We start from the raw sequence: 21,421 nt of genomic DNA, 5'->3' as shown, positions 1-21,421 counted from the left end.
CCGGACGACAATGGAGAAGCATTCACATGAATATTGGTCGATTTGCAATAAAATAGCAGCTTTTTAACGCTTGTTCCGGGGCGATCCGGGGTGATCTAACTTCATTATGTTCAGCTATTTCCGATTCTATTACCATGTTAAAATGGTTTATACATTTTTATAGATAACTCCTGATAAACTTTACGAATTCGAATTGTAGTTACTTAACTATGGTCAGAGGTAGAGCTTCGAAGTATCTGTAGATTTTATCAATCAACAACCCAATTTATCGCTTTACGGGCTTCGCTGAATAGGAGCTCTGTAATCTACAATCTGTCCATTGCAATCATTATTCGATTAATGGAATTCAATCTTAATGCTGTCATGTATAAGTTGCGTCATCTAATAGATAGATGGCGTGTGTGGCGGTTATTAGTGTTGCCAGTGTCATAATCTGTCATAAATGTCAAGCCTCGATGCGACGGAGCTATTATTTCGAGTATTATCGTCATTTCCATCCTAAACAAGTGGACCTCTATCAGCCATTGTTACAGAAAGTGTCACGCAATCAAATCTAATACGGAATATAAATTCGAGGGACCGTTGATGTTCCGACCGAAATAGTTGTGTAATTGACTTATTACAATTTGAGATCTTGATAATAACGGAAAATTATTTGGACGACATAAAAGACCAATTAAGTTAAAAGTGTAATAGCAGGTAAATGCGTTAGTTTAAATTGTAAGTAATATCGTAATTATTCACTCCCTGATGATGGGCACACCGTCCAACTTGGCGATCTGCTGCAAGCGGTTGGCCGCTTGGGTTCGCCAGGTATCTATGTCGGGTTGATTCTCGCAAATAGGGTTCCCGATGAATACCAAGTCTCGTAGTGCTGGACATTCCTGTAAACAAAAACATTTGTAATAGCTATTGAGAAATTAAGTTACTATCTTCCTTTGCCACTCTTATTTAAGACTAGGAAATGATTGTGACGGCTACGGAGTTTCGTGTGCGAAAGCTCTGGGATTCCGAAATCTACTCAGCAATAAATCCAAATAAATGAATATGACTCCTTTAATAATATGTATTTTCAGCTTTTGGGCTCTATCTTCTAACTAGGTACCTACTTGCGCAATAAACTGAAAGTATTGTATAAATATTATATGACTCAAAGGTGACGACTGAGTGACGTAGTGATCTATCAACGCACAGCCCAAACCACTGGACGGATCGGGCTGAAAGGACAGTGCCAATCCATGTATGGAAGTTGGACCAAGTGCTGCCCAGAATTAAACCATAGTGCATTTTGTTCCTCAGGCCAATACTAATTTGTAAACCGGAGCGCACTGAAATCTATCCCTGGACATAAGAGAAAAAAAGAGTTTTATTTTGAATTATTTACGTACAAAATATCATCGATGTATGCGTACTACGCATAAGATTTCGCGATTGTGGCATTAAATAACACTCGCTATGTTGAAGTTAACCATACTGCATCCGTACACCTTACTTTAGTACGACTTCGACATTCTTTATAAGCGATCAAGCGCTGTTGCAGTGGTTTGGTTACTTGACAGAAATTAATTATTTCCAAAATGGAGCAAGAAGTTTTAGCTTACAATAACTTCAATAAAATCGATTGTAGTACACCAATACATTGATTTTTTGCAAGGATAGACAACTAAAACTTCTTGCTTCATTTTGGAAATAATGAATTTCTGTCAACTTACCAAACAATTAAAACAGCGCTAGATCGTTTATAAAGAATGTCTAAATCGCACTAAAGTAACGTGTACGGATGCAGTATGGTTAAGTTCAACATAGTGAGTGTTATTTAATGCTACAATCGCGAAATATTATGCGTAGTACGTATACATCGACGATATTTTTTATGTAAATAATTCAAAACAAAACTCTTTTTTTCTCTTAACTCCAGGGATAGATTTCAGTGTGCTTGGGTTTACACATTAGTATAGGCCTGAGGAACAAAATGCACTATGTGTTAATCCTGGGCAGCACTTGGTCCAGACCCTGGCACTATCCTTTGGCATGCAGGTAGATGTTATGACGTAGGCATCCGCTAAGAAAGGATATTATGAAACTCCACCCCTGGGGGGGTAAAACGGGATCCACGCGTACGAAGTCGCGGGTGACCGCTAGTATTGTATAAAAGTACGACAGTAACGTACCTACACTACAGCTTACCTGCAACCTGTTAAATTCAACCCACTCCTTGACAGCGTTGTTACACATGTAGAGAACTCGCAAAGACTTCAAGGAACCGATCCCCTTTAACTTGTCTATTGGGTTGTAACTGATCCACAGTTCTTCCAGGGTATCAGCTACAGTTTCCTTTGAAAATAAAATTTATAAATATTCTACAAACTGATCATAAATAAAGCCTACCTTTAAGTAATCGTAGCAGAATTATTTCAATAAAAGGCTGTAATGTTGGATTGTACTTACAATTCCTGCTAATGATTTGATATAATTTCGGCCCAACGACAATATTTTCAGACTTCTCATGCCAGCAATACCAGCTATTTTATCGATCATATTAGACGATAGGCTCAATTTCCTAAAATGAAAAAGATTTTTAACTCATTATTTAGGAAGGGATACGTAAGTTAAGCTATAAATATTAACACAAAGGTCAATTGGTGATTAATAGCCACCTAAGCCACTTAGTTCCCATCCCACACAAAGTTGCTGTTACAGTTGCCGATTGCTTCGATCCAACAGATTTTCAACAGCTGACAATAGTTGAAAATCGGTTGGATTGTATTTTTAAAAATCGTCATGAATGAAGCCGCAACCACATCGCTACAACCGCTAACTTTTGGCACTAAGTTCGTAATCGTCATAGTGCTACGAACGTAGAAAAGATGATGAAGACCAACCACATCGCTGCAACCGTTAACTTTTGGAACTACATTCGTAGTCATCGTAGTGCTACGAAAGCAGAAAAGATTACGACAAACCACATCGCTACAGCCGTTAACTTAATTTTGGCTCTACTTTCGTAGTCGTCGTAGTGCTACGAACGCAGAAAAAAAGATGGCGACCAACAGCATCGCATCGCTGCAACCGTTAACTTAATTTTGGCACTACGTTCGTAGTCATCGTACGAACGCAGAAAAGAAGATGAAGACCAACCACATCGCCAGTGGCGGGGCAAGACCTAAATTTGATGTGGGCAAGACAGATTTCGCGAGGCCTTGTTCTGTGGCGACCTGAAGACGGATTTTATGAAATAATAAAAAAAAAACGGGTCAATGGTCTATTCATTGACAGTTTCTGATTTCTTGATTTAGTGATTATTTTTAAAGGAATATTGCGCCAAAGAATAATGTTCTTCACTTAAAACCGTGTTGTTGCTTAATTTTGAGTCTGATCTAGTTTACAAAAAAAAAGTTTTTCGTTTACCCAAAGATAATTCATATTGGATGTGTTTTCTACCAGTCCCCTTATTACAAAAATATATGTCTCATATTTTTATCACGTCAAGTTTTTGAGATATCCACATTAACCTAAGTAAGCTGTCTTGTTAGCCGTGTCGGAGTTTCTACTTTATTTTAATTGCGTTTAAGTATTATTTTAACATTTTCACTTGTTTTAAAATATCACCAAGGCAGTGTAAATTAAGCCTAAATAACTTTTGCTGAGTTTGTGGTCAAATTATATTGTCAAAAATGAAGAGACCAATCACTGAGGCCGTAAAACGGGCCTATTTCTATTACTTTCAAATCTCGGTAACAAACCTGATAAAAAATGGGTTCCTGGTGTAGTGTGCGAAAATTTGAGAAGTATATTATTGCACTAGGCTCCAGGAAGAAGAAAACATATTCGATTCGGCACCCCAATGTTATGGAGAGAACCAACAAATCACATTAATGACTGTTACTTCTGCCTCACGGAAACTACAGGTTTTAGCAACAAAAACCAAGAACATACAATATCCTGATGTTGCATCAGTCACAAAACCTGTGCTACAGTCTGAAGGAGTTCTTTATCCATCATTACCCAGCAATTCCAGTAAGGGAAAGATGCTTGGTATCAATTTAAAGCAGTAGTGAAAAGTTTCCAGGGAAACTGTAAATTAATCTGAGAATTATGCAGAAATTGTTTCCAAATTATTGAGGAATTACCAAGGAATGGGTGTGAATAATTCGTTAAAAATTCATTTTTTACATTCTCACCTGGATTTTTTTCCTGAGAACCTGGGAAGCGTGAGTGTTGAGCATGGCGAAAGTTTTCACCAGGAATTGAAGGTTTTTGAGGAAAGATACCAAGGAATTTGGGATAAAAATATATTATCGGATTGCTGCTGGTCTATAATAAGGGAAACTGATACTAATCAGTATAAAAGAAGGAGTAAAACGACTTATTTTTTATTGTTTTTTAGAGATAAATGTATAAAAATGATGAAAATTTATATAATCAATATTTACAAAATTTGACGTCCTAAATTTTTTCTAAGTTCAGTTTTTAAGTAAGGGTTAATAACTCTACCAATACATATCAGTTTCATCTCTGGGTAAAAAACCTTGTAAACTAGTGATATGGCTGAATTTGTTTGGAAAAAAATATCCCAGCNCCCAGATATTTTTATTTTTAACTACATTGTTTAGCTATCAAGAATTTATATTTAATAGTCAATGTTTGCATTTATTGTCGTATTGTGATATTGTCATCTCCACCTTGTATACATTTTTTCAAAATTTTTGATGCGCGAGGCCCCTTGTACCGCGAGGCCGTAGGCGGTGGCCCACGTCGCCTACGCCTTACGCCGCCACTGCACATCGCTACAACCGTTAACTTTTGGAACTACATTCGTAGTCATCGTAGTGCTACGAACGCAGAAAAGATTACGACAAATCACATCGCTACAGCCGTTAACTTAATTTTGGCTCTACTTTCGTAGTCGTCGTAGTGCTACGAACGCAGAAAAGAAGATGGCGACCAACAGCATCGCATCGCTACAACAACCGTTAACTTAATTTTGGCTCTACGTTCGTAGTCATCGTAGTCCTACGAACGCAGAAAAGAAGATGAAAACCAACCACATCGCTACAACCGTTAACTTATGGAACTACATTCGTAGTCATCGTACAGCTACAGTCGCTAACTTAATTTTGGTACTACGCCCGTAGTCATTGTAGTACTATGAAGGCAGAGAAGAAGATGACGACAAACCATATCGCTACAATCCTTAACTTTTGGCACTATGTTTGTAGTCATCGTAGCTGATCGTAGCTTAGTGCTACGAATGCAGAGTCAACAACACGTGAACTAGCCTAGAGGCAAGGCATTTAACTAAACTATGGTGTAGTTGTAATCAACTCGTAGCCAGAATCAGAAGGCAAACATCTAGTCGATAAATACTGAGTTGCTTAGTCCGGTCCTGGGGAAAAGTTAAGCTGTTTTTAAATTGAAATTAAATGCAGTATTAGCATATTCCTACATTGACGTTTCTAAATACGTGTGGTAAGCATATCTACAAGAATGTGAAATATTAAATTTTATAGTTTACTCGCAGGCGACCAGTGTGGAAAGCGCTCCGTCCATCTTCTCGATGGGTGGCCACTGAAACTGAAGCTCGATCACCGTAGCGTCGGCAGCCACCTGACCTTTTTCCTTTTCCCAACGGGCTATTGCTTCCTTGCAAGTCGTGGGTTTAAGTTGGGCCATCTTTTATTTTACTTTTGTGATTGTATGAAGTTTATTTATTTTGTTGCGTGGTTGAATGACAATAGTTTGACAAGTATGTTTGTAGAGGTTTGCAAAGAGGTTTGGAACTAATAGATCATAAATTAAACTTAATATACAGGGTGATCAATAGCAGTGCTAAAAGTTATAAAAATCTTGAAGCTAAGAAAACTCAAACTAAGTAGGTAGCTAAGGGTTCGGACAAACCAACGCGATCACACCGCGATCAGCCGGCGTGCAGCGATGGCGACCAGACCTAAATGCATTGATCGCCATCGCTGCACGCCGGTTGATCGCGTTGGTTTGGCCGAACCTTAAGTGGTTTATGTAGCTGAACACTACTTAATCACTATTATTATTTACAGTAGGCGCAGTTACAGTTTACAGTTAGAGTAGGCGCACACCGTTGATTTTTAGTTGGCCGATAGTTGTGCCCAATTTTAAATTGTATGAAGAATCGGCCAAATCGAATCGGCGTAGTATGCGCACTCCCATACATGCCCATACTGATCAACTGCCCGACTAAACTATCGGCCGACGAAAAATCAACAGTGTGCGCCTACTCTTAACTCGAAATTCGACATGTAATACATTTGCGTTTAAATCCATTTAAAAACAAAGCAAAAGGATATCAGATTCGCTATATAGGCCAGTAGAATTAAACACAAAAATTGATTAAATTGGAAATAATTCCTACAAAAGATTTTTTTGCTTTAATGGCTTCATTGGTTGCCCATTAAGACTCTCCTAAGTTTTCGACTTCGACGAAGTTGTGCTTAAGTGGTGGGGGCCCCCGAAAGGGGCGTTTTTTCGGTTTTCCGGTTATACCGCGTAAAGGACTTATCCTATCGAAAAGTGGTCTTCATGACGGTTAAAGGGCACTTAATCCTGCATTGAATAAGGCCAAATTCATATGTTTTGGACAAACCGTTCTCGCGCTAAAGTTCGGCAAAGTAGAAAATATACGTATAATTAATGACCCTCTCCACGTCCAATGGCTTGTTACCCACATGCTTCCAAGCCTTGTAAAGGGTCGCTTTAACCAGTGTAACCCTAACAAGGCTCACGAGTTTGATTCGCTTATCCTTGTTTGTCCCAGCCGTTCCTTAACTGCGGTTGCTGCACCTCTTCCTGGCACTCTCCTGAACGACTCTGTGTTATTTAATGTGGCTGCCCCTCTTCCTTGTACCCTCCTGTACGATTTCATTGCTTAGCCATATGCCTGGTCCAAGGTTCGACGCCACAAAATCAACTTCGTACAAGTGAAAATAGTTTAAATACTATTTCCCGTGCTTGCAACATTTTTCTTTACTGCTTCGCCTCTATTAGTCGTAGAGTGATTGTATATATCCTATAGCCTTCCTCAATGTATGAGCTATTCAACACAAAAATAATGATTTCAATCAAACTAGTAATTCTTAAGATTAGCGCGTTCAAACAAACAAACAAAAAACTCTTCAGCGTTTTAATATGAACTTGTTGTTGTTGATTTTTGGCGTCGAACCTTAGACCAGGCATACGGCTAGGCAACGTAGTCATGCAGGAGGATACAAGGAAGAGGGGCAGCCACAGTAGGTAACACAGAGTCGTTCAGGTGAGTGCCAGGAAGAGGTGCAGCAACCGCAGTTAAGGAACGGCTGGGACGAACAAGGACAGGCGCATCAAGCTCGTAAGCCTTGATAGGGTTACACTGGTTGAGGTGGCCCTTTTCAAGACTTGGAAGCCTGTGGGTAACAAACCATTGGGCGTGGAGAGGGTCATTAATTATACGTATATTTTCTACTTTGCCGAACTTTAGCGCGAGAACGGTTTGTCCAAAACATATGAATTTGGTCTTATTCAATGCAGGATTAAGTGCCCTTCAACCGTCATGAAGACCACTGTTTGATAGGGTAAGTCCTTTACGCGGTTTAACCGGAAAACCGAAAAAATGCCCCTTTCGGGGGCCCCCACCACTTAAGCACAACTCCGTCGAAGTCGAAAACTTAGGAAAGTCTTAATGGGCAACCAATGAAGCCATTAAAACAATAAAATCTTTTGTAGGAATTATTTCCGATTTAAAAGCTAATTCTACTGGACTAATAACACTCCTGAAAAAGTTAAATAAGCTCGTCACGTCGCAGCCTTTGCCTTATAATGCGTTGTATAAACATACCTAGTTGGGGTGGCGGGTCGTCCCGCTCGGCCGCTGGCAATCACGTCGCGCCCTCACGCCTCCCGCTGGGTCGCGCCCGGGTGTCACCCGGGTATTCTCTATGTGCGTACGATGTGTCGCTTGCCCGGGTGATACCCGGGCATTCTGTATGTGCGTTCAAGTGTCGCTTGCTGAATTTCAAGTGCACGGATTTAGCGGTTTCGGTTTTGAAGGGGATGATCTGGCTTATTGTTGCATACAAATCTAAGGTGTCAGAGAGTTACGTAGGTACATTTCGTTAGGTGCTTTTCACTCTAGGTAGATTTATTTTCCACGAATAATAAAACAGTTAATTTCTTTCTTTATGTATTGTTTAGCCCTTCAAGTACCAGCGAAACTAGACACATTAATTATAAATCAATTTTTGCTGTGGTCGGTCACATGCGACCACTAGGATTCTACAAGTTAGGCCATTACTTACTTAAATTTAAGTCTTTCAAATAAATTTTAAAATTACTTCTTAGATTTTTCAACGATCAAAGGCTTTGTGTTGCTAAAACATTGGGAAGGACTGTGCGTGCGTTCATCTTACTTTAGTCGATTTGTGTAATCCCATCGGAACATTAGCTCATTGACCTAAATGAGCCTATTCAAGGGGCTCGCGATTTATAAACATGGTTTTGTACATTACAAATATTTATTCCACCCCACAGGCGTCACAGAGCAATATTTGCGCGCCACGCGGCGCCACGTGGGTACTCATGGATTCGCACGCTCGGCACGTGCGTGAAATCTAACGTTACAATAATCGGTAAATAAATAGCAAAACACTGCTCTTTTTGCGAGTTTCTTCTTATTTAAACCAATTAATGCACATTGTTTTAACACTGTGTTCCGTGCAGAGGCGTAGTTATAAGGTACCACCTACTTAAGCTTAACAAATGAAATTAATATAGAAATTTATTAAGGAGACAGTGACCATAGGCTCTGGTGCAGAAAAAAGTGACAAATGAAATAAATATAGAAACTGCTTTTATTAAGGAGACAGTGACCAAAGGCTCTGGTGCAGAAGAAAGTGATAAGGTAGGACAGTTTTTGCTTTGATTTGTTCAAACATGTGTACATAGTGTTAAGTCAGCATTTAAAATGGTATCAACATGTTGTTGCTATACAGGGTGGCCAAAACAGTGAGGTCTAAAAGAAAAATTTAGATTCCTTACATCAAGGTGTACCTAAATCACCCCCATGTATATTATACGATTGTGCTTAGTTTAGGAGATAGAGTTAATTTTGTGATATTTTAAAATTTTATGACCTAGTAGGCTTTAAACATTTTTATCTTTTTTTTGGGTTGACGTTTTTCAGATTTCTTTTTTCGGACAGATTTGTTATGAATTGCAGATGTTTGAAAAAAATAATCACCTTTCTATCTTTGATTCAAGATACAAAAGTTTTGCTAGAAACATTAAAATTATGCTTTTATCAGAACACTATCAAATTTTCAACTTAAAAGTTTAAGTAAAAAAAAGAACTTCCATAGGTCCAAAACCATTTTAAAAACTGCGCCGTTTCCTGAACATTCATAATAATACAAAAAAACATGTACTTAATAGGCCACTATTTCCTGTAATCGGTCCACTAAAGTGGTAAGTCGGAGATTCCGTTACATGTTTTTGACTTTCTTAGAGTGAATTAATATTGGGAATCCTCTAAGTTTACATTACGTAGAACAGATTTAAAGCAGTAACTGGACAGAACATGTTTTTATTCTCAACGAGGAAGCTCTTGCCCTTCATCACACCTGGTGGAAACTGATGATTGTGCTGAAGGTGGAAGGGAACTTCAACTACAAAGGAACTATGGCTTCCTACCTCCAAATTCCGGAACACATTGTTATTTTAAGTAAGTTTTGATGAACATAAACCAAATATCCCTCCTTCTTCTTCTGACTGTAGTAGGTATTTCAAGGGTAATAGTAAAATGTAACAACTGCCTCTGTCTTCAAGTGGTAAGAGGTAAGCTTCAGAGGTCCCGGGTTTGATTCCCAGTGGAGGTGAAATTTTCTGCTCGGTTTGGTTGGTGGTAGGGTTTGATCTAAGTCTGCCTGGCTAGCAACTCTATTTTCCTAAGTCTGTCACTATAACAATAATGTTAAAAGCATTACTGTATTCCGGCATTTGGAGGTAGGAAGCCATAGTTCCTCTGTAGTTGAAGTTCCCTTCCACCTTCAGCCTAATCATCAGTTTCCACCAGGTGTGATGAAGGGCAAGAGCTTCCTCGTTGAGAATAAAAACATGTTCTGTCCAGTTACAGCTTTAAATCTGTTCTACGTAATGTAAACTTAGAGGATTCCCAATATTAATTCACTCTAAGAAAGTCAAAAACATGTAACGGAATCTCCGACTTACCACTTTAGTGGACCGATTACAGGAAATAGTGGCCTATTAAGTACATGTTTTTTTGTATTATTATGAAAGTTCAGGAAATGGCGCAGTTTTTAAAATAGTTTTGGACCTATGGAAGTTCTTATTTTTACTTAAACTTTTAAGTTGAAAATTTGATAGTGTTCTGATAAAATCATAATGTTAATGTTTCTAGCAAAACTTTTGTATCTTGAATCAAAGATAGGAAGGTGATTATTTTTTTCAAACATCTGCAATTCATAACAAATTTGTCGAAAAAAAGAAATCTGAAAAAAGTCAACCCAAAAAAAAGATAAAAATGTTTAAAGCCTACTGGGTCATAAAATTTTAAAATGTCACAAAATTAACTCTATCTCCTAAACTAAGCACAATCGTATAATATACATGGGGGTGATTTAGGTACACCTTGATGTAAGGAATCTAAATTTTTCTTTTAGACCTCACTGTTTTGGCCTGTATAATGTTCGTTGAAGTCCAAGGACGGTTTTTACGGCGAAAAAGTCGAATAATTTCTCCCCTAAGGGGGTAAAACAGGGTCCACGCGTACGAAGTCGCGGGCGGCCGTTAGTGTTCAATAAAAAAATCGGCCAAGTGCGTGTCGTGGCTCGCGCAGTGTAGGGTTCCGTAGTTGTCCTTCGTTACCACAATATATTTCAGAAGCAAGCAATTACTTCATCTAAAGTCACTTTTTATATTTTCTTCTAAGGAATTTTTACTAGTTAAGAAATTTTATTTTATAATACATGAGTAAAACCACTTTACTCTTACTTATTACTCTTAGGTAAACTGACTGATATATCTTAACCGCTACAGTTTTCCTTGAAAGTTCATAAAAATCACTATTATCATGATTTTGTTTCAGATTTTTTATGCCAACAGTTTAGTTTTTAGAGGGGGGACGCCTTAGGTACTCGAACAAAAATTGACACTTTAAACTTTAACATTTTACAAACGGATCCCTAAATCGAAAAATTGTCTTAGAAACCCCTAAGCCATTTAGAAAAGACCTATGCCCGTTTCACCATCAAACCATAATAAAATTTTAAGTGACCCCTATGGTAGTTAACACATTACTTGTTACATGTTTTCCTCTTCAAAAATAATGTTTCTTTTGTTTTTATTAACTGTATAGAATAGCACATTGCGGCACATTTGGAACGTCTTGTGCTTTAATATCTTTGTTTTTTCTATCTGTGCCTTTTCACTTTTATTAGTAGATATAGTGGGTTTATAGTGCGCTACGTGATAGAATCTTATCAATTATTTTGGATGGTAAATGTATGGACTTATCACGTTAAATCGATAAAATCGCGCGGTTGCATCGTTTCGCGGTGCGCATTCTAGACCCACAGTCCTCTTGTGGATAACGGTGTTGGTTGTATAATTACTTAAATGTTTACATAAGGTTTTAATTGTAATTCTTATTGTACAACTGTTTGTTTTCCTTAATAAAATAAAATAAAATAAAATTACATGAATTTTGTTTTCATAAGGGTCAATTAAAAATTAGGGATTGATGAAAACGGGCACTTTTCAACGATACCCCACACGATGGGGTTGGGGGTAGACGAAGAAAAAAAACCTTATCCCCATTTTACATGTAGGAGATATACCCTAAAAAAATATTCTACCATTTCGTCGGCGTGATTAATATACACACGTCCACAAAATTACAGCTCTCTAGTGCCAACAGTTTCCAAGCAAAACCTCAGACAGACAGACAGACAGACATATCGAAACTATAAGGGTTCCTTGTCAGGACTACGGAACCTAATTCCTCTATGACGGAACCCTAAAAACCGGGTCCCGGTAATATTCATCAAAATTACCTAAAAAAAAATAGAATGTTTTTCACATCAATGAAAATGTAGCAAAAACGAGAAAAAAAGGCGCGGGAAAGACCATTAATGCAATTTTCAAATAATCTACATATCAAGGAACAAGACGGTTTTTGAACGTATAACGCAACTGTCAGTGTCACAGACAGCCATCTCGTTAATGTCACTGTCATCACTGTCATTTCGTTGAAAATCACAACAAATGTGCGTGAAAAGTAACCTCAAAAGTTGAGTTTTTAGTGCAAAAATGGATGATTTACAGTTGAATATATCAGCCGTTAAAAAGGTAAATACATATTTTATTATTGTGTGTTAAAAATGTTTCAACTCTTACTGATAAAAGTGTTTTAATTTAGGTTAAAAAGAAGGTGAGTGCTCCCCCGAAAAATGCGTCTGAATACAAGTTTGTATCCAATCCTCAGTTTACTGGTAAAACTATAGCTAGGAAAAGGCCACAAAACTTCAATAAAGAACGGCAAAATCAACAAAAGTCTAATGGAGAACCTCAGAAGAAATTGCCTAAATTGTCAACCAACACTTCAGATGATTTGGACTCTAGATTGCGAGAACTCAGTGAGAATAAAGGGAAGTTTGAAGGAAAAAACTACCAGGAGATGAATGATGAGTTGCAAGTCCAACAGAAACCAAGAAGTGGTGCCTGGATTTCATCATTATTTAAAAATAACCCTGATGTGCCGAAGATTGGTCAACGAGCTGTAAAACCTCTTACAGAGAAAGTATTTGCAGGGAGAACTTTTGCAGATTTAGACATACATCCTCACAGTGTTGCCAATCTTCAACAAAACTTAGGATTAAATGAATTGATGACTGTGCAGCAGAAAGCAATTCCTGTAATATTGCAAGGCCGAGATGTTTTGATCAGGTATACGTATTAAATTATACATAGCGAATTCTTTTTATGTACACACAGTACTCAAGTGTGAACTATTTGTGCACTTATCCAAACAGAATAGTAATAATACTATAATTTAATATTATTATCTTCTTGGTAGAGAAATAGCATGTGCTCATGGTGTTATGGTTTTTGTCAAAACAAAGAATCAAAACAGTAGTAATTTCTTATAAGTATTTTTTTAAGTTATTTATTTAGATAAGTTATTGATGGTGTTGTGTGAGGAAAAATGATTTACATATCTATCTACAATGTTTAATGCCTCAACTTAGAACATGTATGTAAAAAAATGATTCAGTGTCTCATACTACAATAATTCCAATTTACCTAAAATCTTTCGTGCACATTTTTTAAATAAGCTAAACTCCACAGATCTCAGACAGGGTCAGGCAAAACTCTAGCCTATGCTCTACCCCTGATAGAAGGTTTGCAAGCCATTAGACCTAAAATCAATCGGCACGATGGCATCCGAGCTGTCGTTGTTGTGCCCACCAGGGAACTGGCCGTGCAGACTTATGAACTTTTTGTAAAGCTGGTGAAGGTAATTATTACTGACTGTACTTACATTTTATTCATGTGTTTCGATTGTGAAGTTTGTAGCGCATTATGACTTAATACAATAAATGTAAGATTTCACATAAAATAAGTAATTATTGATATTTTTGAACATCTTCCTGGCTACATTTTTCTGTTGACCAGATTGATACATTAAGATTAGCATTTGATTCAAGTAAAATATTAAGAATTTAACATTTTTCTAGCCATTTACTTGGATAGTGCCAGGTTTGTTAAGTGGTGGACAAAAGAGAAAAGCAGAGAAAGCTAGGTTAAGGAAAGGACTTAATATTTTGGTGGGTACTCCAGGACGAATAAATGACCATTTGAGACACACACAGTCATTGAACTTTGCTAAGACAGGGTAAGTATTGATGAGAAAATATAGGTATACTACCCCTACCTATATCTTTTTATTACACATGTATTAAAACAAAATAATAATATTTTTTATAAACAAAAACAAACATATTTTGTAAAAGCCTAATTAAAATACTTGTCATGGCAGATCTAACATTTGCATAGAAAAGGTATGGGAGTTGAAATAACTAGCAATTTAGATAAATTCTTCTCATCCTTAACTCTAGTCGTTTATTTTAGCTGCTTGATATTGGACGAAGCAGACAAGTTATTGGATATGGGTTACGAAAAAGATGTAGCTGCAATAGTAAAATCTATTGAAGACCATAAAAAAGCAGCTACATATGATCCACTAGCATTGATCAAACAAACAATTGTAAAGAAGATTGATGAAACTACAGATGTTGAAGAAGCAGAAAAGCTTGATGATAATGTAAATAGTGATATTAAACATAAGTTGACTGAAGTTCTTCTGTCTAAAGATAGGCAAACTATTTTGTTGTCAGCAACTCTTACCAAGGTAATAACGACTTTAAACTTACAGACCACAAAGACTCTAATCTTAAAATATCATTATTAATTTCATAATTTTCTTTAGGCAGTTGAGAATTTGGCGGGAATAACTATGAAGGATCCTGTATTTGTAGATACCTCAGAAGGCAGAGCACTTGTTGCTGACTCACTAAAACCAAAACTTTCCGAAGTTCAAGCTTTTAAAAAAGATGTCAAAACTGAAGAGAAAGTAACGAAAAGTAGTAAAGCTCTGACTCAAGAAGACAAAACAGACAAACAAGTTTCCAACGAAACAACAACAGAAAATAAGTTAGAAATTAAAAGAGGTACTTAATATAATCTGTCAATATTTATTATACCATTATACCTGATTAATATGTGTAATGTTATGTACAACTGTTTTTCTTGTTTTTTAGGATTAGTTGCATTTAGTGGGTTGAATCATACTGACTTATTTAAAAAAGAAAATGATATTGTAATAAATACTCATTCCAAACCTGTACCTCAAAGTAATGAAGATAGTGATAGTGACTCTGATTATGAATATTTCAAAGTACAAAAAGATTTGGAAGCAAAGAAACCTAAGGTTGAAGAAGATGATGAAGAAAAAGTCGATGAAGAACCTCAGCCGAATTTATTTGAGCAAGCTCTAAAGACAGCTGTTGTAGAAGATGAGCTTATTCTACCTGCAAGTGTAAATCAGACGTTTTTAATAGTTCCAATGAAGTTAAGATTAGTTACCTTATGTTCTCTCATAGTAGAACATTGTGTTTTAAACAAAAAAGGAGGCAAAATGATTGTTTTTATGGCAACTCTGGAGATGGTAGATTATCATTCTGAATTAATAGAAACTGTATTGACAGGAAAAAATGTTAAAGTGAAAAAGAAAGACAACAGTAAAAAAGAAAAAGGGAAAAAAAGAAAAGCAGATGAAGATGACAGTGATCAAGTAAGTTAATTGTTGGATCATAACATAATAATGATTGTAAATTGTTGATGTTAATCTAACGTTTCTATTAATTTATAGGAACAATCTTCAGAAAATTCGGATTCAGAATTCAAAGTAGATTATGAAGAACCTGCCGAAGGCGGATTGGTGCCTGTTGCATTAGATATGTTCAGTCTTCATGGTTCGATGCCGCACGAACAAAGAATGGAAGTCTTCAAGCAGTTCCGGGCTGCCAGGAATGGTGTACTTATTTGTACGGTAAGCATCTTTGAACTTAATCTTTTCATTTCACAGAGAATTTTAAAATATACATTAGAATAAAAAAAAATATTACCTAACCGGTTCGGTGCGTTCGTGCTTTTGATTCGTTCTCGAACTATAAAAATGATCTCATGAACAAATGAAAGCTTGCAAATTAAGATCCGTTATTAATCAATCGTCATCTAATGCTATAGAGGCTTTCAATGGTTCTAATGTGTTGAAATTCATAAGATTCCCGCCGCCTCCAGGCGCATTCTTAATTCAGCAACAAAAGGCTGACCGCGACCGCTCACCTCGCCGCGCCGGTAGTCGATTGTTGTTGGACTGGAGTTATTAGTTGGTCATTCGTTTGGCCTCTGTCGGCTCCCACAGCTTGCAGCACAATGGGCCTCGATTAAACACTATTATCTGTATTTATTACATCTGTAAGCGCCGCCGACACGCTCGCTCCTGAACTGCTGTCGTGAGATATAATTAAACGCTTTCACATGAGCCTTTCAAACAGCCTATTCAATCACCAATGGAATTCTCTGCAATACTGGCAGGATATTGATGTAATCATTTCGTAACTTCTTTCTTCTAAAAGATTTTGCCCATTAGTAGACTTTTAAATAATGTTAGTCTGTTTATTGTATTGCTAGTAGTGGTGTGGTAAACCAAGGAAGTATTTTTGAACCAATAACATACAATGTGATTTCGAATTGTTTCGTAGTTTATAAATCTTGAAACCCGTCCAAATTATATTTTTGAGTCCGGTTACATCTTTTGATCTTTTGTCTCTTTCTTAAACGTGGCTCCAAATTCAAAGGTGTGTTAATACTAGTAGCACAAAACATAATTCGTTATGAGGAATGGGTCACGTTAAAAGGTGGGAGCGGGTGCATCGCGCGGGTCGGATTCGCTTTGAAATCGCACACGTGGACGCGGACTTTGCGTTTAAGAATTTTCTCTTTTGTAGGTATACTACTACTACTATGCCCTTAAAGTCAAGAAGTTCTCTTTCCAGTCTTAAATCGCATATTAGGAGGGTCACGGATTATTTAAAAAAAAAATTAATTGAAAATTGAAAAAAATAATTACAGGTTCGTGTCTTTATTATTGATAGATATTATTGGAATATAAATAATTATTATATAGCAGTAAATAATTCGGTGAAAATAGACCTCCCTTGCGATACTATTAGGTGTTGGTTATGACCGCGCTCGCTCTTCCAATGTGAATACGCGGTTAATGCTACTGCCCATTACACAAATACTTCATTTCGTTGAGGATAATGATCCGAAAGCTGCTGACTGTGCGGTTTTGATTAGCCACTCTTATGAGCACGATTTAATAAAAAGTCCCTTGAAGTAGCGACCAAGGAATAGGCGATCAGCGTGACTAGAAGTTGTCTTAATCACAAATAAACACGGAACGTTATAAATGACAGTAAATTCATAATACATACACCGCCTTTTTGTCACGCGTCGTACCTATTTGTAAAGCAAAATCTACGCTGAATCTGAATCTGAAAATACCTACATAATGTGTCTTGAGCTTCTTGAGACTTATTTCTTGATTGCTACACCACGTCTATAATAATATGCTGTATTTATGAAAGATTCGTTATCAGAATAATATTCGTTATCAATAACGAATATTATTACAGAAACTCTACTTTTTATTATTTTTTTATGACAAGGATTATTCCGCTATTATTCGTGGAAGAAGCTCTTGCATGGCTCTTCGATCATAACTTGCGACTCGTCCGTTTTGTGTGAAACCATAAAAGTGACCGCTGCAGGTGCAATGTAGTATAAAAGATTTTATTCGTGATAATTGTAAATTGAGATTATTATGTTACCATTATTGGTACCATAGCGTTAACTCGTATCTTTTAACTGAAATTAGTAGATGTTTTATTTTCATGTTCGTTAAGTAGTTAGTTAGTCATTTTTTATTGGACTGTTGTTTTACTTAAATACATCATATCTTTTTACATACATAAAGGATGGTATTTGCTTCTGTAGTTTGTAGAGCATCTGTTTCGTTCCATTTCTCACATTTGGATCTCATTAATATCTTGATAGGAAGGGCATTAGTGTTGGCGAATTCCTACTCGACCGTGCCAGAAAAGATACACTTGCCACAAAAACTTGCAAATCTTAATGCCTCAAATTCGAATCCAATTTTAAATTTCCTTTTTCCGAGTTAATTAAACGCGCAAAAAGCCACGTTCGCAGTTGGACGACGAGTCCGTAGCGTTTTGTTCACCGCGCACCATTAAAGAGTCATTCTGTGATTTTATAATTACATTAAAACGGCAACGCGGCCGTTCTTTATATGGGAGTTAATCGAAATCCGAGGCGAGCCCCAATCTCGCGCGCAGCGGGCGGCCGCTACCGCGCTCTATCGGCACGCATTGCACAATGGAGCTTCTGTTCTTTTATTTAATCCGCTGTTACGGAACATACAGACAATAACATATCCTAATGCGATGTGAGATTGACTTCTAAATCGATGTACGTATTATTATTTCCGCAACAATTAAAAGTTATTTATATTTAGCGTTCACTGATTCCACAGCATTAGCCTAATTGATTTGCAGCATTGTTAAAATGTTCTGCAAGTGTTTTCGAAATTACTGTTTCTGCAATGTGATTTATTTTGTGTATTCTAGACGTATAATGTTTTTGTTAGTATATCAGTAACTCACAATTTATCACGTACACTATGTTGGCAATTTTATTCGGATAATACCGTTTCTGATCGTTGATCTTTTTTTGCGATTTTCATCTGTTTGAATGAGACGGTATCACGTATAAGACCGGTATTATTGATATTAAGTTCATTTCTTGGTCAATTTAATTTATTAATTCTTCTGCTTTTTGCCATTAGGACGTAGCGGCTCGTGGGATAGATGTCCCACGCGTGGACCTGGTGCTTCAGTACTGCGCGCCAGCCTCTGCCACCGACTACGTTCACAGGTTTGACTTGAAAATGGTTTAATCTAACTTTTATATGGTTGGAAGGAGATTCGAAACTGCTTGTTGTGGTGATGGTCAAATTATCGGAGAATGCCGAATGGCATTAACTTCGCCTTAAGTATTGTGTTTTATGTGCATGTAAGTTTTAAAAAAATAATAAATTTACTAGCGTATTTGTTTTCCTACATAGGGTCGGCCGCACGGGTCGTGCTGCGAAAGTTGGGGCTGCCATCATGTTCTTGCTGCCTAGTGAAGCGGAGTTTGTCAGACATTTGGAACAAAAACGCATCAGGTATGTCCTAGTTGAATAAAAAAATGTTTGTTTTGCAATAAACATTACATATTTTGATAGATAAAATATGAGTAAAGCTTTCTTGTATACGTCAAGCCGATGGGCGGTCGTCCTTATAACGTAAAAATAATACATTTGGACATAGGTTGCGGCAGTCAGACGAGACTGCGGCGCTGGAATCGCTTCGCAGCGTAGCGCCGGCGACCGCGAGCGTGCAGCGCGCCGCCATCGCGGTGCAGGCGCGCCTCGAGCACACCGCGCACAGCAGCAAGCAGTGGCTCGCGCGCGCTAGCAGAGGTGAGCTACCTTACACAGCCCCGTACAGTAGCAGCAGACGAGATTGCAGCACTGGAATCGCTTCGCAGCGTAGCGCCGGCGACCGCGAGCGTGCAGCGCGCCGCCATCGCGGTGCAGGCGCGCCTCGAGCACACCGCGCACAGCAGCAAGCAGTGGCTCGCGCGCGCTAGCAGAGGTGAGCTACCTTACACAGCCCCGTACAGTAGCAGCAGACGAGACTGCGGTCTGAAGGCTGAGTGTGAGTTTACATCAAACGCGTTCACTAAATGGCGCGTGAAAAAATGACATTAAATGTATGACGGATTGTACAGCGCCCCTAGTGGAAACGTTCAAGAACTAAAATGTTCATATATTTTTTTAACACGCTCGCTATAGTGAACGCATTTGATGTAAACTCGCACTAAGACCTCTGGAGTCACTCTGAAGTATTGGCCTTTCTCACGCTACACTAGCGTCTATCGAACGTTGTTGTCCCGCTTAGCGGCAGCGCCTGCGCAGCACAGACGCGGCGTTGGCGCATATCGGCGTCATGATGTCAACTCTAGAGTGAGGGAGTTGCGTTACTTCTATCGCATCGGCGCCGCGACACTTACGCTGAGCGCGGTGAAGGGTTGTTACTTGTCTGAAAAATAATATATAATATAATATATAATATAATATATAATATAATATATAATATAATATATAATATAATATATAATATAATAAAACCTTTATTACCAAAGATTTTACAATATACAGCTTACTAGTAGTCCCCAAACTAGGTAATCCTGTATCTTGGGGACTTGAGTTTAAGATAAAAACAAGACGATGTTGCTGGAAAAACGCTAGTGTGTTCTTTTAGTTAGTAGTTTTCCTCTCATACCCTCTAAGTCTAAGAACCACAACTGAACAAAGATAACTGAAAACGGGTTCTGTTAAGTTACATATCCATACGTTCTGCAGCACACATCATGGGTTCGCCTTTACTTTACCATGTCTGGAACTCTGGATGCCAGGCAACTTCACTTGGGCCACGCGGCCAAGTTCTTCACACAAAAAAACACGCAATTTCACTTTTCTCACAAATATTACACGTTCTCCAGCCTACACATCATGGGTGCGCTTCTACTCTGCCTACCCGCGCGAGGTGCGTCAATGGCTGGACGCGAGACAGATTCACCTCGGCCATGCGGCCAAGTCCTTCGCGCTGAGAGACACGCCCGCCATGCTGGCCAGGAGGGCTAAGGGACTCCCTAGCAATAAGGAGAAGCCTCAGAACAGGCTCACGCTGCACGAGGATGTGGACAAGAAACGACCTGGGTGAGTTTGTAGGGCTAATTTTTATTTCAATTCTAGTATAATCTATCTTCCTCTCTCACCTGGAGCATTGGCCTTTGCATTGCACTAGCAAGGAAGACGAACCGAGCATAACTATGCAGAATATCATAATAAAATGTGTAGTATTTTGATACAGCTTGTAACAATCAAAGCTAAAACATTACATTACAGGCGAATGCTTCAGGGAGCACTTTTAGGTTACAAATTGCGACTTATGAGTTTTCAGGGACTGTTTTTGGGTACCGATCTTCTCCATCTAGTTTAAACGTCATATATCGTTTTATTTTTTTTATTAAGTTAGTGTTTTTTATTACAAGACATGTAAGCTCAATCTCTGTTTTAAATTCATGTTATGAATTTAAATCTCTTACGATTAACGTAGGTAATAAAATATAATATTTCAACAGAATAATATTCTATTTACGGAACATCATTGCTTATCAAAACGTGTTTGTTGCAGTTTCCCTAAAATGAAGATTGGCAAATTCGGAAGCAATGTATCTAACAAACAGAGTTCTATGCACACGGCGAGCGAGTTCGACAGCGGACTACCGCCACTGGAACCCGCAAAGAAAAAGAAGAAAAATAAATAAGCTATTGTAATATTGAAAAATCGTTGTTTATATCAATAAATCGACTTTATTTTTATCTCTGATGTTTCATTAGAGCGTTTTGTTCCGAAGGAGGTAACTAATGAGAGATGGACCCAGTCCAAAACACTAAGCGCACTAATGGACGCGAGACGATGGCTACCGTTTTCATATTTCTGACTCACGAGTGGCTCGAATGAAAAATGATTTTAAACCATTACTTTGCCCCGTCCGGCCTTTTGATATTTAAATTTTTTTGAAGCGGTCGTCATTACCTCGGGATGATTTGCGAATTTCGCCCTAGCCCGCGGTTTTTGTC

General features: G+C 37.9%; 2 protein-coding genes across 2 annotated transcripts; one reads left to right on the top strand and one right to left on the bottom strand.

Moving 5' to 3' along the window:
• Positions 1–711: 711 nt before the first annotated feature.
• Positions 712–5,697, bottom strand: LOC114366537 (dynein light chain 1, axonemal). Its single transcript, XM_028323477.1, has 4 exons — positions 5,516–5,697; positions 2,449–2,560; positions 2,188–2,334; positions 712–884 (listed from the first exon to the last, which is right to left on the bottom strand). Exons 1-4 carry the CDS (start codon positions 5,671–5,673, stop codon positions 741–743), a joined length of 561 nt encoding a protein of 186 aa, XP_028179278.1. The 5' UTR covers positions 5,674–5,697; the 3' UTR covers positions 712–740.
• Positions 5,698–12,333: 6,636 nt separating this feature from the next.
• Positions 12,334–21,160, top strand: LOC114366620 (probable ATP-dependent RNA helicase CG8611). The gene is made up of 13 exons (XM_028323580.1): positions 12,334–12,372; positions 12,443–12,969; positions 13,372–13,540; positions 13,761–13,918; positions 14,155–14,434; positions 14,513–14,753; positions 14,844–15,376; positions 15,455–15,634; positions 18,515–18,603; positions 18,794–18,895; positions 19,041–19,192; positions 20,278–20,494; positions 20,973–21,160. The coding sequence occupies exons 1-13, from the start codon at positions 12,334–12,336 to the stop codon at positions 21,103–21,105; spliced, it is 2,820 nt and encodes a 939-aa protein (XP_028179381.1). The 3' UTR covers positions 21,106–21,160.
• The last annotated feature ends 261 nt before the right edge of the window (positions 21,161–21,421 follow it).

The sequence above is a fragment of the Ostrinia furnacalis genome, unplaced genomic scaffold (assembly GCF_004193835.3).
Source record: "Ostrinia furnacalis isolate ACB-3 unplaced genomic scaffold, ASM419383v2 OfSCF0020, whole genome shotgun sequence".
NCBI lineage: Eukaryota > Metazoa > Arthropoda > Insecta > Lepidoptera > Crambidae > Ostrinia > Ostrinia furnacalis.
This window is presented reverse-complemented; position numbering and strand designations above follow the sequence as displayed.